The sequence below is a fragment of the Cottoperca gobio genome, chromosome 24 (assembly GCF_900634415.1).
Source record: "Cottoperca gobio chromosome 24, fCotGob3.1, whole genome shotgun sequence".
Classification (NCBI taxonomy): Eukaryota; Metazoa; Chordata; class Actinopteri; order Perciformes; family Bovichtidae; genus Cottoperca; species Cottoperca gobio.
This window is the reverse complement of record NC_041378.1, coordinates 12,450,161-12,465,486: the sequence shown is the minus strand read 5'-3', so window position 1 is coordinate 12,465,486 and position 15,326 is coordinate 12,450,161. Positions and strand designations below refer to the sequence as shown.

Sequence of the window (15,326 nt, the reverse complement as noted above, 5' to 3'; positions counted from 1 at the left end):
AAAAAATGCAGAACATGCCGGCGCAGGCCAACAGCTTTTCTCACGCAGCATCGCCTTCTTCAATCTGCACGTTGGGTTTTCAGGAAACCTCCAAACATGTGGGAACGCAGACAAACGACGCTAATCAGCAACTATTTATTCTTAAGAAGGAAAAGGGGCACATCTGTGATGCTGATGTCGTGAATGTAGAATCAGGAAGATGATTTGACATTCAAATCTTCCAATCTCTTCATGCAGAATGTGGAAGTGCCTCTACATAACACTTTAAAAAATGGTGATGCTCAATCCCAATCAAGAGTGCAAAACTGCTACTTAGCTCTGACTTTCTTTCATCTTTGTCACTTCATTGAAAGCCTCATTTGAATCCTGGCCATGCATGTTTTTGTACATGCATGTGTGGGCGGATCATACTGATACATTATGATGCTGTGCTCTGTAACCTTGCCCCGTACTGCACTTGTAGTCGTCTCATTAATTAACACTAGGTGTCAGTAAGAAACCCACACACAGGAAGTAGGTGGTCAGTACACAGCAAAATAAAACACCACGCAGGTACACTCAACTTCAAGTTTAAAGCAACATAATTAAACTGCAGCACATTACAGATTTGAATTATGTTGAATTCATCTATAAATCATTTCAGACAAACCTACTGGAGGAATGTTTTACATAATCTTGGCCATATTTATATACTGTAGGATCTACTTTTAGATGCCACATATTCTTCATGCAGTACATATCTGCATAGTTTTGAGATGGATATTTAGAGCAAAGTCCACACATATTGAGATAATATTTTAGTCTTGAATGATGATTTCTTTTAAATATATTAGCTTGACAGCAAAGAGAAATAAACTGGTGAATATTTGATAAATCGACTAGTCAAAACATCGAAGCGGCACTAGATTAGATTACATGCAGTGCTGACAGTATGCCTTAGTGAAGCCTTGCTCAGAGCAGCCCAGAGATATTGTGGCAGGCAGCAGGCTCGAGGAGGGGATGGACATGAAAGGCCGCGCCATAATGGGATGGAAGCTCAAAGATCAGATTGTGCCGTGCTTTAGATTTATGAAGAGCTGATACAGTTGTCTGGCCTCTTATCAAGGCAGAAAATGCCAGCTATTTATAGATAATCTATCTATTGAGCACAGATGAGCCTCTGCTATTACAGATCCAGAAGGAGGGGTGAGAATTGTTGTACATGATCAGGTCTTCCATAGTCTTCCAAGTATTTGGTTTATTAGAAGTGAACATGTGTTGTCCAAACACAGTCTTAACCTTTGCAAATAGCCCATCCCTTCTATGAGCCTGCATTTGTCTGCCAAAGTAAAATGGTTGTTGGGAAAAATGTAAAAAAAAGTGATGTATTTGTGTGTTTACAAAGTCAAAATAATTCTGCAAGAGTAAGATTTCAGATGATAACAGGCTGGCCCACGAGTGAGCAAGCCAATAACATGTGCCCTGTCAAACTGGCCCTACCTGCTAGAAGTATCAACAAAAAACTAAACTGTGATGATACACAATCCATCAATTTTGAAAAGAAAAGTACCTGCCCACCTCCCTTCAACAAGTTCTCTATCTGGTTCCAGAGGTCTGAGATGAATGTGGTGGTGGAGAGGAACCCTCACCAGTGGTGAGCAGTGGCTCATTTAAACATTCAGGTAGGGGGCTTATTAACGTATTACTCAAATGTCAAGAGTGATTTCCATCCCTACAGTGTTTATGTCATGTTATGTTACAGGCAGAATTATTTATTTCAAATGTGTTGTGTTTAACTTCTAATATAATTTTATAATGTTTTATTTTATTTTATTTGTGGCACATAGATACATAGATCGACCTATATAAGGCTTCTTTCTCCCGTAAATCAAGACTGATGCAATGTCTTGGTATGTTGCTTTGTTACCCTGAAATGCTGTGGGAAATTGCATCAGCCATATCAAGTCTGAACCGTATGGAAATATAGTTGGAGAATGACAACACAGGCGACCAATCATAAATCGAGCCAGTTGGAGTGACAGTTCCTCGGCCAATCAGGTTGAAAGACGAATATGCGTCTCAATTTAAATTTGAGCCAATAGTGTAACCGGTTTGGTTTGAAGTCCAGCCTTTTTTGGCGCACCGAAATCTGATTGCATAAAATGAGCTTGAAGGCAAGTCTTCCTTCAATATCATTGGTCGAAAACACAGACATGGACTCGCCCACCTGCCCTGGATGGTATAAATATGTAAGCGCTGCTGCGCCATGTTATCGGGGAAATGCTTCAAATCACGGTCGCTTCTTGGCCGCGAGAAGATAAACGACAAGGTGTTTGGAACGCCATCAATACTAAATCAAAACTCGACATCTTCATTCGTAAGCTTTGAATTTGTACCGTTACCGGCCAGCGAAGCAGCTGGTCCGAAACGGTTTTAGTTTCGTTTCCATTGGTTCGAAGGCCACAGCGGCTGCCATGGATTTTTAAGGCATAATGCGGCATCTCTAATGCAACGGCAATGCATAGTGCAAGGCAAAATCAACTGCGAAATTCCATCTTCGCAACTGCCAAGCAGTTGGGCTCAAATACCGTCCGCGGTATACCCGTGAGCCAACCGGTACCACTCCTCCTGGACCGGAGGAAGCTAACACTAGCTAGCTAGTCATCGTAGCTAGCAACATCGATTTAAAAGATTGATCCCATCGATTCATCGTCAACACTATTGAAAATATGAAGCCTCAAGATGTCACCACCGGGAAGTCCAACAGCCTGTGGATCTTCGGGTACGGGTCACTGGTGTGGAAGCCTGACTTCAAGTACAAGAGGAGCCAGGTCGGCTACATTCAAGGCTACAAGAGACGTTTCTGGCACGGAGACAACTTCCACCGCGGGAACGACGAGTTGGTAAGATTCTTAATGTTTTTGCTTAACTTACTTTGGCACATTTAGAATAGTAGCTTGCTTACTTTGGCACAGCCAGCTGCTGTGGTGTGTGTGTGTGTGTGTGTGTGCTGCTTGGCTCAGATTTGCCACAGGCGTTGTCCCATGACGTGACCTATTTCTCTTCCTCTCTCTGCAGCCCGGAAGAGTGGTGACGCTGATCAAAGATGATGACGTAAGTGAAAGGCTCTACTTCCTATTTGTTCTGCTAGTGAAGCTGCATGGTAGTTTCAGGATTCTAATTCAGTGTAATCCCCACTTCATCATCATAACTCATGTTTTCTTCTTCTCACAGGCCAGCACTTGGGGTGTGGCGTTCGAGGTGACAGGCTCTCAAGTCGAGGAGTCCATGAAGTACCTCAATGTGCGTGAGACTGTCTGCGGCGGCTACGTCACCAAAATGGTGGAGTTCTTTCCCGAGGGGGAGAACCAGCCTCCGGTTCAGGCGCTGGTGTACATCGCCACCTCGGACAACACGCTCTACCTTGGGCCGGCCAGCCCGGAGATGATCGGCATCCAGATCGCTGTGTGCAGAGGGAAGTCGGGCCACAACCTGGAGTATCTTCTCCGGCTGGCTGAGTTCATGAGGAGAAGCTGCCCGCACGTGGAAGACCATCACCTGTACTCCATCGAGGCAGTGGCACTGAAAGTGGTGTCCTATGTGTTAGCAGCCCAGTAGCTCGTACCCTTTGTTTCACCAGCTTATATAGTGGATCAATGCATTACACGCACGCATGACATTAGGAGTTTTGTTTTTCTAAAACATGACGACATGTTCAAATTGTAACTATACACCTGTATGATGTTGTTCACTGTAAACATCTGTGCAGCTCTGCTTTTAAAAGGCACATTAAAGTTTTCTTGATTTGCACAATTCAGATTCCGTCCAATCTATACAGACGGTAGAACAACTAATTGTGGTTGAACATGTTTGCAATTCGCCAAATGGCTTCTGTTTTTTTTATTTTATATATTTTTTTAAAGCACACCTGTTTTAAGTTGCTTTTGGCAACTTTTTCATTCTGTTGCAAACTAATAAAACGTTAATTAAAAAAAAAAAAATGTTTATTTTTACTTTGTCTTAGTTACTTTGAATTGAATGCATTTGGTGCCACCCAATTGGTACAAATAAAACCTGGGATCACTCCAGTAAAGCTTAATTTATATCTCCTCCTTTATTAATGTTTTGTGTTAATGAAACTACATGCGTGTGTCTATAAAGGCCACAAAAGCTGAATCAGAACTCAACTGGTGATTAAGATCTAAGGGGTCTTTTTTCACTCAGTTTTTACATTTGTTTTATCATGCACAATAATTGCAGAGAAGCAGTTGTTGGCAATGGAAATCTTGGATCTGTCTCCCAACAACATACTAATATAAAACACAAACTCGTGCAAACTAAAATTATGAAAATCTGAGATAAATCTAAGCAAGAAAAAAATAATAACCTGAGGCTAGAGATGATAAAGACTTCTCTAATTTCAGTTTTTATATTAAGGCTTGCTGTTAAAGTGAGGGAAAATCACATTCAAGGTCAAACCTGTGACGAGGAAAGCATTTTTTTAAATGATCACATGCTTAAAAGGATAGAAACTACCAACAACATCTTATTTCAGCTATTACAATATTTGGATATGTCAGCTCCATGATGCCATTTGACAACCATACAGGGCCTGAGGCTTGTTCCAGGATGCAGAATGTCCTCAGCAGCATTATAATCCAGATAAATGTAAATCTGCTTTTTGGAACAGTACACACATACATTGGACACTCCCAAACGTTGGCCGGAGCAGCTTGTACCTTGGACGTGTTTCAAGTCAAAGAGTCGATCTAGTTGTAGAGGCTTATATAACCGCTGACCGGGAACAAGCCCAGACCTGGAAGTCCTGTGTTTACAGTCTGCTCCGTGGTCATGTCAGAGTGCACCAGGAAGAACATGCTGCGGAGGCGCTCATCGAGATGAAATCTCACCGGCCCCTCACCAAACCATGTGAAAATATACTGACATGAATTCAGGAGCACTTGACATTTTATTGTCTTATGCCATACATTTGATCAAGTCAAGACCTCCTTATGTACAATGTGTTTGTTAAAGGGTCAGTTTACCTAAATAAAAACCTCTCTCACAAACACAGTGCTATTGAGCCTTGCAGATATTTTCACTTTAAGGAGCCAATAATTTGAATATCTGCTGTGGCCCGGAGAAGGGAAGTTTGGGGTTCCTTACTGGAGCTGCTGCCCCTGCGACCCGACCCCGGATAAGCGGTAGACGATGGATGGGATGGATGGATAGCAACATGTCTTTCCAAAAACATTGTCCCAATTACAGAGGTCTCACCAAGAACAATTTTCATAGGGACTATTTCTTTAATAGAATGTAGTTCCAAAGACCGTCCACAGCGAGGTCTGTAGATGATCCTGAGTAATGTTTCTGGAAAGACTACAGTTATATTTTTGAAATGTAATTTGTGAATGCTGAGAGCAGACTGAATTAGGACTGAATGTGACCTGTGGGTGCATAGAGGGGGCTTCCAAATGACATTGTTTATAATGCTATTTTTGAATGTTAAATATAGAGATGCATGTGTGCAGTATTTTTGCAAAAAAGTTTTGTTTTTGAGTTCTAAACATATTGCAAAGTTAAAAATGTGGTTGTACTTTGCAGGCTTGGTGAAGAGATTTGGAATGACCTTCAAGTTTCAGTGACTGCTGTATCTTACATTCCAAATATAATGTCTAAGAAGCTATGATTGCAGGTGTGTTGGGTGCCAAAGACCACAAAATGATGGTTTCAAAAAGCCACAGTTGATTCAATACCTCTGTAATAGTCTTAACATTTATTTTCAGCTACATAAAGTTGAATAGTAAAGTTCAGCGCAGGGCTGCGAGCACAACTTTTATCTGAAAACATTGTTTAAGGCTTCATAACCTGGAGTATGAAACGCAAAACCTGGAACAATAGAAGAAATGAATACGTTTATTTGTATCATGTTTTAATATAGATGTCAGTTTCATTAGTTAAGAAGCAGTCAAGTGTTGCTTATTTATATTCACTGTGGGTGGATGATGGAGTCAGGTTTACAGCCCCCATGCTAAACCATGACGATGCAGATTTACACGAGCAATATAAGTATAATGAGCACAAACAATGAAATAATTCAAAAATAAGCAGAAAGGCTGATTTAGCACTCTTTTATTTTCAGTTGGCTCCTCCTGTTAGTAAAATGGCAGATGCATTTTCTTCATATGTACACATGACCTATAAAAATAGACAGGCAAATGAGGGGAAAGCCACGGGAAATGTCGCTCTCATCATTATGTACATCAATATAGAACATCATATTTTAATCACACTATAAACACAAAACAAACAAACCTATAACAGATGTAGTGCTCAACTCAGGACACCGATGCAAACCATCCCCCCCCCCCCCCCTAAAACATCAATGACATCAAAGAGAACCACAGACTGCTCATCACAAAAAGAAAAACGATATCTGAAAAATAATAAAAATGGCTTCAGTACAATTTACACTGTTTTACAGGTGAATACCCTGCTCGCATAACTCAAATAACTTAAATATAGACAACCAAATAATCTGAGTGAATTCATAAATTTACTGTTAGCAGCATTGCCGGATCAACCAGTACCCCTCATTTTGGAATATAATTTTCACATCATCCATTCATTCATTTTCCCATTGAACAAAAAATATATCATCGATTTTTAATTTCCGCCTGTACGGGAATACATTTTATGGACAAATATTTTTCAAAATCTTAAGACCTGCCATGTTTGTATGGGTACTCGCATCTTTTCTTACAAAAATAGTAGCTTTAGTAGAAAAGCTGTTGTTTGGTAAAGTGTGGGTTGGTGAGGTTAGGGTTCACGTTAACCTCTGTGAAATGCACAACTGTCTGAGCACTGAGCATATCTACAGAACAATTAAATAACCTAATGTACATGTATGAGGATCAATAACACCAAAGAAATGGAAGACGTGGCTCAGTGCATTTTGACAGAAGCTCCTTTGCCAACATTTCAAAGCCCTTTAAGCTACATGTGTTGGTTTACCGTTTTGTTGTAACATCACAGCTAGGTAGCAAATCAAAAGAGTTTCCTGTCATGAAGAGAAAAAGTACAGTCCGTCTTCTCAAAACAGCACTTGGAAATACTCTTGTCGCAATGCAAACAAAAATACTCAAGGCAGATTTTGTCCACTGTACCGGACACATTAAAAATAAACCAAGAAATAGGGAGGCTGGTAGGGACTGTACCTTTAAATGACCGTGTGTGTGTGTATGTGTGTGTGTGTGTGTGTGTGTGTGTGAAGAGAGTCCTTTTAGTTGCTGAGCCAGCAGACGCAGCATGGTCCTCCAGGTCATCAGTTTAGGCGTAGGGTGTCCGTGGGGATCACAGTGTGAGTAGGTCAGTTATCTTTGTGTGTGTGTGTGTGTGTGTGCGTGTGTGTTCTATATAGCGAGAAAGTTGTGCGTCTTTGTGTTAGGGCAAATTCATGTGTGTATGAGTGGCTTTATCGAGCCACAGGACCAGCGGGGCCCTTGCCCTTCCTGACTGCGCCGTGGCTACTGTGGTGGTGGCTGTGTGCCAGCTGTTTGTGGGGGCTCGGGGTGGAGGCGCCTCCTTTGGCCTGCGGCGAGGAGCTTCTGCTCGGGTTGAAGGCGGGGCTGGTACCAGACCGGCCCAGGGAAGGCTGCAGGGGGCTGGACGCAGCGAGGCCTGCTGGAAGGAGGGACGCATACATGGGCTTTAGTGTGTCATTCTATATTTTTTTAATACTAGCTTTTATATGAGAACGTATCCTCTGTAATCGTAACTATATAATAAAATAAATAAAATATCTACACACTTTTTATAGTACGGTTTAAGGACGGAGGAGTTTTAGGAAAGGGGGGAGAGAGGGGACGGCATGTATCAACAGGGCCACGGATTGGAACCCGGGTCAGCCTTTGTATATGGGTTGCCAGCTCTACTAGGTGAGCGACCAGTAGTTATTTTTTGTTTGGGAGTTCAAACTTTTTTATTTCTGTGCATGGCAGACGTGGCCCGCCAGTGTGAATGCATGTGTGTAAAAGCGTACACAATGTTCACCGACCTTTAGAAACACTGTAACCGTACGCAGCATAAGCTGCTGCAGATGCAGCTGCTGCACCAGCCATCGCTCCTGCCATGGCCGCTGCACTGCCCGCTGTCGACTTGCGGCCGCGTCCTTTCCCTCCAGACTTCGTCCCGCCTCCCGATCCCTTAGGCCGCCCCCGACTCCGCCCAGACCTGCCTCTGCCGGGACTGACCGTGTCCGAGGCCGAAACCCCTGAAGAAGCAATGCAGAAGTAAAAAATTAAAATCTGAAGAAAAACAGTTTCTCCTATTCTTTTTTCCATCCTTGTAAATTCTTCGAATACATAATGGCTTAAACATATTGCAGCAATACATAGCACTGTAAGAGATGTTCTGTCCTTCAAAAGATACTGACAAGATAGTTTTACTGTAATATAGAAAGATTACTACACATTAATCATTACTCATCATTGCCCTAAGTACAGGCTCAAACTAAAACGGGAACTTTTCTCATTTTCCATACTGTCTGCAGAATTAGAGCCTCACTGGTAGTGTGCCTAATCCCTAAAGTACCATCTCCCCCTCTTTCTGACTCTCTACTCTCCACAGGTCTAGGCTTTCTTTGCATGTTTCCATCCAAACACTGTATATATACGATCCTATTCTACCACTGACACCCATGCACGGATAAATACCCTCCACAAATAACCTCACTCTTAACCTCCCTTCAGGCCTTAATCTCACTTTTCCTCCCTATTCACTCAATTGTCCAAAGTCACCAATTGCTCCCTCCTTCTAACCTTCATTCTGTCTTTCAAACCTGTCATTATGACATCATTCACGTCTCTAGAAGCACCAACTTTCTGCAGCTCTTTAAAATAAATCTCTCTGACAGGAGCCTCTTAGCGTGGCGGCGAAAATCCCAAATGGGCTTCAACAAAGCAGCATGTATTTAGGAGGGATTACTTTATTGCAGCGCATCCAAAGTACAGCTATACCGTACAAGCGATATAGACTATAGTCTATCTGGATCACACAGGATGGAACATACTGAAACATTGAGGCCAAGGCAAAATAAAACCCTCATAAATCTAAATAATCAGCTGCATAATACGTATGAGGCAAGAGATTACTCGTGTCATATGGACGCAAACCTATTAAAACACAAGTGCTGATAGTGAAGAGAACATAACAAGCAGGACTTCTGTGTGCCGTAATGACCTTCATGTGAGTCACACACAGATTTGCTTTTCTATCGTTCTAACATGATAACACTCTCAGAGATAACACACAGGTTATGCTTTATTTGCCAAGCTTGTGTAGTTTTTAGAATAACAAATGGAAACCATCAAATATGAACATTCTGACAGTGTGCGTCATACTTCTTGTGATAAAGGGTAGAAAGAGTGTCCCTATAGGACGCATCATAGTTTTATGCACTAATTATATGAACAACATCCTGCACTTTTGAGTTGAATTAGCAACATTTTACTGTTGTATTGTGGGAGCTAAATTGAACTACTCGAGTATAAAAAAGAAAATTAAAAATAAATGTTGTTGAGTAAAAAGTAAATGACCCTCAACAACTCATTTTCAATCGATCCTGAAATAAGAACAGTATTTTCTTCCACTCACTCACACATGAAGGTCAAAGCTCAGGCTAAAGTCTATTTGCTCTCTCACCATTCATGTTGTCAGAGACTGATCCGGACACAGAGGAGGGGGAGTTGGTGGCGCGAGACTGCGGCGCAGAAGACACCGGATCGTCCACGATGACCAGCATGTCGCTGCTGCTCTCGTCCGCGTCGGCGTCCGGGGGTAACGAGCCGGGCTGTAGCTCGCTGCTCAGGGAGATCTGTCCGGGCAAAGGAGCACACACAGACAGACACACAGGCTGGGGGTCAGCACCACGGGGAGCAAGGGAACCAGGGCCGGTACAGCAAAGGGAAGCAATTAGAGGAACAATGTAAGGAACAACGAGGAGAAGGAAGGGAAGCATCGAAGGACAGGAGGCACAGGAAGTAGAGAAGGAAGGATGGGATAGATAAGACATAGGAAGGAAGAAAGAAGAGAGGGAAAGCAGAAGTGACAGAAGAGGATAGAATGAAAGAAGAAAGTAAAAGGAATCAATAACCCCAAAAAAAAAAAGAGTAAACATTAAGAGGGGTCAGTTTGTTTCACGCTAAAATGTCCTAATGGAGCAGCCATTACCATCCTGTAACACAAATCACAGTCCTATACATTATTTCTCTCCTGCTCTTCCTCCCTTCTATTCCCCCCCCTGGATTCCCTCACCTCACTAAAGGGACTGGGCATGGCCGAGTCCATGTCGACGCTGATGAAGGAGTCGTCTCCATCTGCAGAGAGGTTGGAGTTGTCTGCCGAGGGCGCGTGAGAGAAGACCATGTTCACCTCCTTCTTCTTCTTGTTCTCGCACTCCTCGTTCTTCTTCTGGTTGGAAACAGGTGAGGGGGCGTCTTAGCGTGCATTCATTTGATACCAATTCCTTAACTCAAATAACAACATCGATCAATCAATAACTCAAAAAGGTACGGGCCAGACTGCCATGGAATCTGGATCTCTGACTGCGGTCGCCAGAGGATGATATCTAAGGATGCTAGTGACCCCAACATACAGGACTACAGCACGACGAGCAGAGAGGACACGGAGTAACTTACTCAAGTTAAAGTTAACAACAACAACTTTCGGGAGAAAGAAACACGGGGATATTTTGGCTAGACTAGATTTAAATGTTCAACATAATCTGATGATTTAAAAAGAAAATGTTTTTTCCATCTAAATAGTTAAGTCTTAAATGCCCGGACTTTTAGTCAAACTAAAACTTGACTAAATGTGATTTATTTTAAAATAGCTGGCCCAATTAGCATTAGTTTGAGGTCAGCACAGGCAAAGTGTTAACGCAGCCTCTTTGTGCCGCTCCTTTTCATCTTCCATTACCTCTTTCCTTTCCTATTTACCAGGCCGCACTAGTTCTGTCCTTTCTTCTTTTAAATGTACATCCCGTCTCTTTGCTTTATCAACCAACGCGACTGCAGACGTTTGAGGTTCCAGCTGAACATGTTGTACTGTACCTTCTCGGCGTACTTGTCCCTCTTCCTCTTGCGCTCTTTCACCTTGCTGCACTCCTCCAGCTGCCTCTTCTCATCCTGTCTCTGCCGCACTACAGGAGAAGACACAATGTACATTTTTCTTTCTCCCTTCCTTACAGTTATAGTGAGGGGTTTGCTTTTGTGCAAAGGAAACTTAATGAACTTAAAGACAAAGATGAATCAAACACTCACGTTTCTTCTCCAGCTCATCGTTGTCCAGTAGCAGACTGACCACCTCTTTGGGTTTCAGTGAGTCTGGTTTGAAGTTGCCTCCAGAGATCACCACCCTTTGTATCTTATTACACAAGAACAATAAAGCATTAATCAACTCAGGTATTAATACATATTTGCAGTACGATTCATGTTATTTATTGGTTCACTGGAATACAGGCTTTTTCATAACACCATTTATCACAGCCAGAAACAGTAAAGACTGACATCGTGAGATTGTCAGGTTTCTGACGATCCTTGAACAAATCCTGTGTGACAAACTAAAATCTAAGCTTAAAATAGTAATGAAACGCTTTGTTTTACATGTCTCATACACATTATATACAATATACAGATATATACATATATATACATATATATACACATAATACATACAGATAGACAACATAGAGGACATACAATAATACAAGAGAGGAAAACAGATAGAGAGAGAGATACATGACAACATGATAGAAGAGCATACAGAGAACATACATATAACATACAATACAACAGACATACATAACACATAATATACATACATATATACATACAATATACTAAGAACATATATAACATATATAACAGACAGAGAATAGAGAAGAGAGAGATACAGAGATATACAGAGAGGGAGACAGAGAGAGAGAGACAGAGAGGGAGAGACAGAGAGAGGAGAGAGGGGAGAGAGAGAGAGATCTGGGGAGAGAGGGAGAGGGGAGAGAGAGGGGGGGGGAGAGAGAGAGGGGGGGGAGAGAGAGAGAGAGAGAGAGGAGAGAGAGAGAGAGAGAGAGAGAGGAGAGAGAGAGAGACAGATGAGAGAGAGACAGGAGAGAGAGAGAGACAGATAGACAGAGAGACACACAGAGAGAGACAGAGACAGAGACAGAGACAGAGAGAGAGAGAACCACAGAGAGAGACAGACAGAGACGGAGAGAGACAGAGAGGGAGATGACAGACAGAGAGAGAGAGACACAGAGAGAGAGACACAGAGACAGGAGAGACAGAGAGAGAGACACAGAGAGAGAGACACAGAGACAGAGAGAGACAGAGACAGAGAGAGACACAGAGAGAGAGACAGAGAGAGATGAGACACAGAGAGAGGAGAGAGAGACACAGAGACAGAGAGAGACACACAGATGAGAAGAGAGAGAGAGAGAGATAGTACACAGAGACAGAGACAGAGAGACACAGAGAGAGACAGAGACAGACAGAGAGAGAGACACACAGATAGAGAGAGTGAGAGAGATGATAGAGAGATATAGATATATAGATATATATATATATATACATACATATACATATATATATATATATATATACACACACCACATATATATATATATATATATATATACATATACATATATATACATATACATATACATATATATACATATCTTCATCAAAGAAATTAAACTTGCATGAACATGCGTTTTTTATGGCTTTCATCCCCTTTTTAAACACTGTACAACAAATATTTTAGCCATGATTTTGCTGTTTCTATAGAGCTGCAGGACGTATATAATGCAAATATAAAACAAGGCCACAGTGAGCAAAAAAAAACAACTGAAAAAAAGAAACTGTTTGGTGTTCAGAGGGTCAAATCTCTCAAATGTAAACTATCGTCATATTTTCTGCTTCGTATGAACGATCGTTGTGTTTCAGACCTCGCTTTTCTCCTTGGCCCGTTGCAGGATCCTCTCCTCGATGGATCCCTGACAGATGAGGCGATAGACAGTCACCTGCTTGGTCTGACCCAGCCTGTGAGCTCTGTCCATGGCCTGCTGGTCTACTGTGGGGTTCCAGTCACTGTCATAGAAGATGACCTGGAGGGAAAGATAAAAAAATAACTTTACCTCCCTGCTGTATTGTTATTGTTCAACACATGGTTCAGCTTGTGTGATGACAGCCCGAACATGATGCAGACACTCCCCCTTCTCTGTAATTCCTGACACTAATTACTGGGATGTGCGGTCCCAAGTGAACCGCCCTTTAACATGACAGATGTCCCGTGTTAACAGTCACTTCAAACTCATTGTCGTGAAAGATAATCCCACTATAGGGACACGTAGGGAGATTATGCGGAGAGATGTTGATAAACACAGAGAGAGAGATCATCTTATATATGAATAATCACACACACACACACACACGTGACGTGGTTTTATGAATTGACGTTGGTGGCTGCAACCTTTCAATCTTACATCGCCACAAACACACATTATCTCATCTCTATGCTTCCTGCAAAGAGCTGTGTTAAAAAAAAAAGAAGGTGGTAGTAACAATAAGCTGCGTCTTTCTTTCACGCGCTTCCAAAACAAACGCATGATCTTTACGTTGTGGTGCTCATGGAAAACACTACCACTTCTTTCCACAGGGGCCGCCAAACATCAACACAAAATAAAAGTAGTTGCTTTAATGCAGAACACTGGTCATCCCAAACTATCTTTTCTGACTCTGTTCGTAAAAGAAAAACACACGGCAAATAATGTACGCTGGCTTTTGATGCATTTAGGAGATATTAGCGCTCTTTGAACGTTGATATTGTGACAGTGAAGTGTTGTTCTGACTCACAGTGTCAGCAGCAGTCAGGTTAATGCCGAGCCCTCCAGCCCTCGTACTCAGCAGAAAGACAAAGATGTCCGTCCTGCAGAGGGAAGAGGGGGGCAGGCAGGGAGGGAGGGAGGGACACACACAAAAAAGGAAAGATATCAATTACAACTGTACAAATATCCATAACATTATTATAACAGTATCATGGCACAAAATAACTTAGAACAATGTAAGTGAGAAACCATTCTCAAACATGTCAACACGAACTTAAGGCTGGCAGCAAAACCGAAATGAGTCCTGCGAAAATGAGTCCATCCCCCCACACACACACTAAGAGCCAGAGTAAGACTGGCGGATCCTAGCTGCACACTAATGTAAACCAGAGGTTGTGGTCTTGGAAATATACACATATGTAAGATTAAACTGTTCGCTCATTGCTGCAATATACGAAAAGGAGGATTTAGTCAGTGGTAAAAAGTGGGTGTTTGGTTTCACGCACACGCACACACACACACACACACACACACACACACACACACAATCATATCTATACTCACCGGCTCTGGAAGTCAGCCACCATGTCTCTGCGCTCGGAGATCTTGGAGGATCCGTCGAGGCGCATATAGGTGTGCTTCCGATAAACCATGTACTCCTGGAGAGACGGGACAACATAATTAAGAAAACTCATGGAGACAATTATGTGGTGTTGTACTTATAAAGTCTGAGGAAGAGCCGGCTGCTCGGAAACATTACACAGCATTAAAATCTTAGTGATTGTTTTTTTTATCGTTTTCTTGTTGCCCTCCATTTCGTCTTATGCTTGCCACAGGTTTGTATAGTATACAGCGCTGTAGTATAGTACATATAGAACAGTCCCAGTCCCAGTGCGGTGGATTGTCTCCAAAATCAATATTCGAAAATGTTTGCTATAGCAAAGTTGTCATAAATAATCAGTGAAGAACTTGCTTTTTAAAACTGCTCTAATGAAAAGAACTGGATCCTGTCCTGCATGGAATTCACGAGTAAGGTTTATGAATGCATGGTCTTGAAGTTAACCTTCCTGGATCATCTTTACTGCGGACTCGTCTTCCAAACTTAAAAAGAACTGGAACCTCATGCTGTTTTTCCAAATGTAATAAGTCTCGAGTCTTCCTCTGAGGAATAAGCCCTGCGGCTCTACTTGTTGAGTGCCAAGGGTCAAGAAATACTAATCTTTAAAGTAAGAATTTCTGCCGAACAGAAACATTGTGTCCAAAATCCCACATTTCTTATGCGCATTTGCTGGGCTTGAAACCTCAAATCCCAGCCCGGAGAGACACAGAGAAATGAAGAATTTGATATTCAACCCCCCCCCCCCCCCCCCAAATGTCTGCTAAGCTAAGAGTGTGTGTGTGGGTCTGATGGGAGGGGTTCTTAAGTGCAACAGCAGTGATGAGGTGAAATGTTGATCTCTCT

At 42.2% G+C, this 15,326-nt stretch overlaps 2 protein-coding genes across 2 annotated transcripts in view; one reads left to right on the top strand and one right to left on the bottom strand.

Moving 5' to 3' along the window:
• Nucleotides 1–2,234: 2,234 nt before the first annotated feature.
• chac1 (ChaC, cation transport regulator homolog 1 (E. coli)) lies at nt 2,235–3,792 on the top strand. Its single transcript, XM_029462608.1, has 3 exons — nt 2,235–2,882; nt 3,058–3,093; nt 3,214–3,792. Exons 1-3 carry the CDS (start codon nt 2,709–2,711, stop codon nt 3,595–3,597), a joined length of 594 nt encoding a protein of 197 aa, XP_029318468.1. The 5' UTR covers nt 2,235–2,708; the 3' UTR covers nt 3,598–3,792.
• Nucleotides 3,793–6,094: 2,302 nt separating this feature from the next.
• Nucleotides 6,095–15,326, bottom strand: part of ino80 (INO80 complex ATPase subunit) — a 39,159-nt gene continuing 29,927 nt past the window's right edge. The window contains 9 exon segments of the mRNA XM_029425174.1: nt 6,095–7,659; nt 8,036–8,251; nt 9,682–9,853; nt 10,294–10,449; nt 11,091–11,179; nt 11,301–11,403; nt 12,986–13,144; nt 13,893–13,965; nt 14,429–14,523. Coding sequence (XP_029281034.1) covers nt 7,454–7,659; nt 8,036–8,251; nt 9,682–9,853; nt 10,294–10,449; nt 11,091–11,179; nt 11,301–11,403; nt 12,986–13,144; nt 13,893–13,965; nt 14,429–14,523 — 1,269 coding nt within the window. The 3' untranslated portion in view covers nt 6,095–7,453.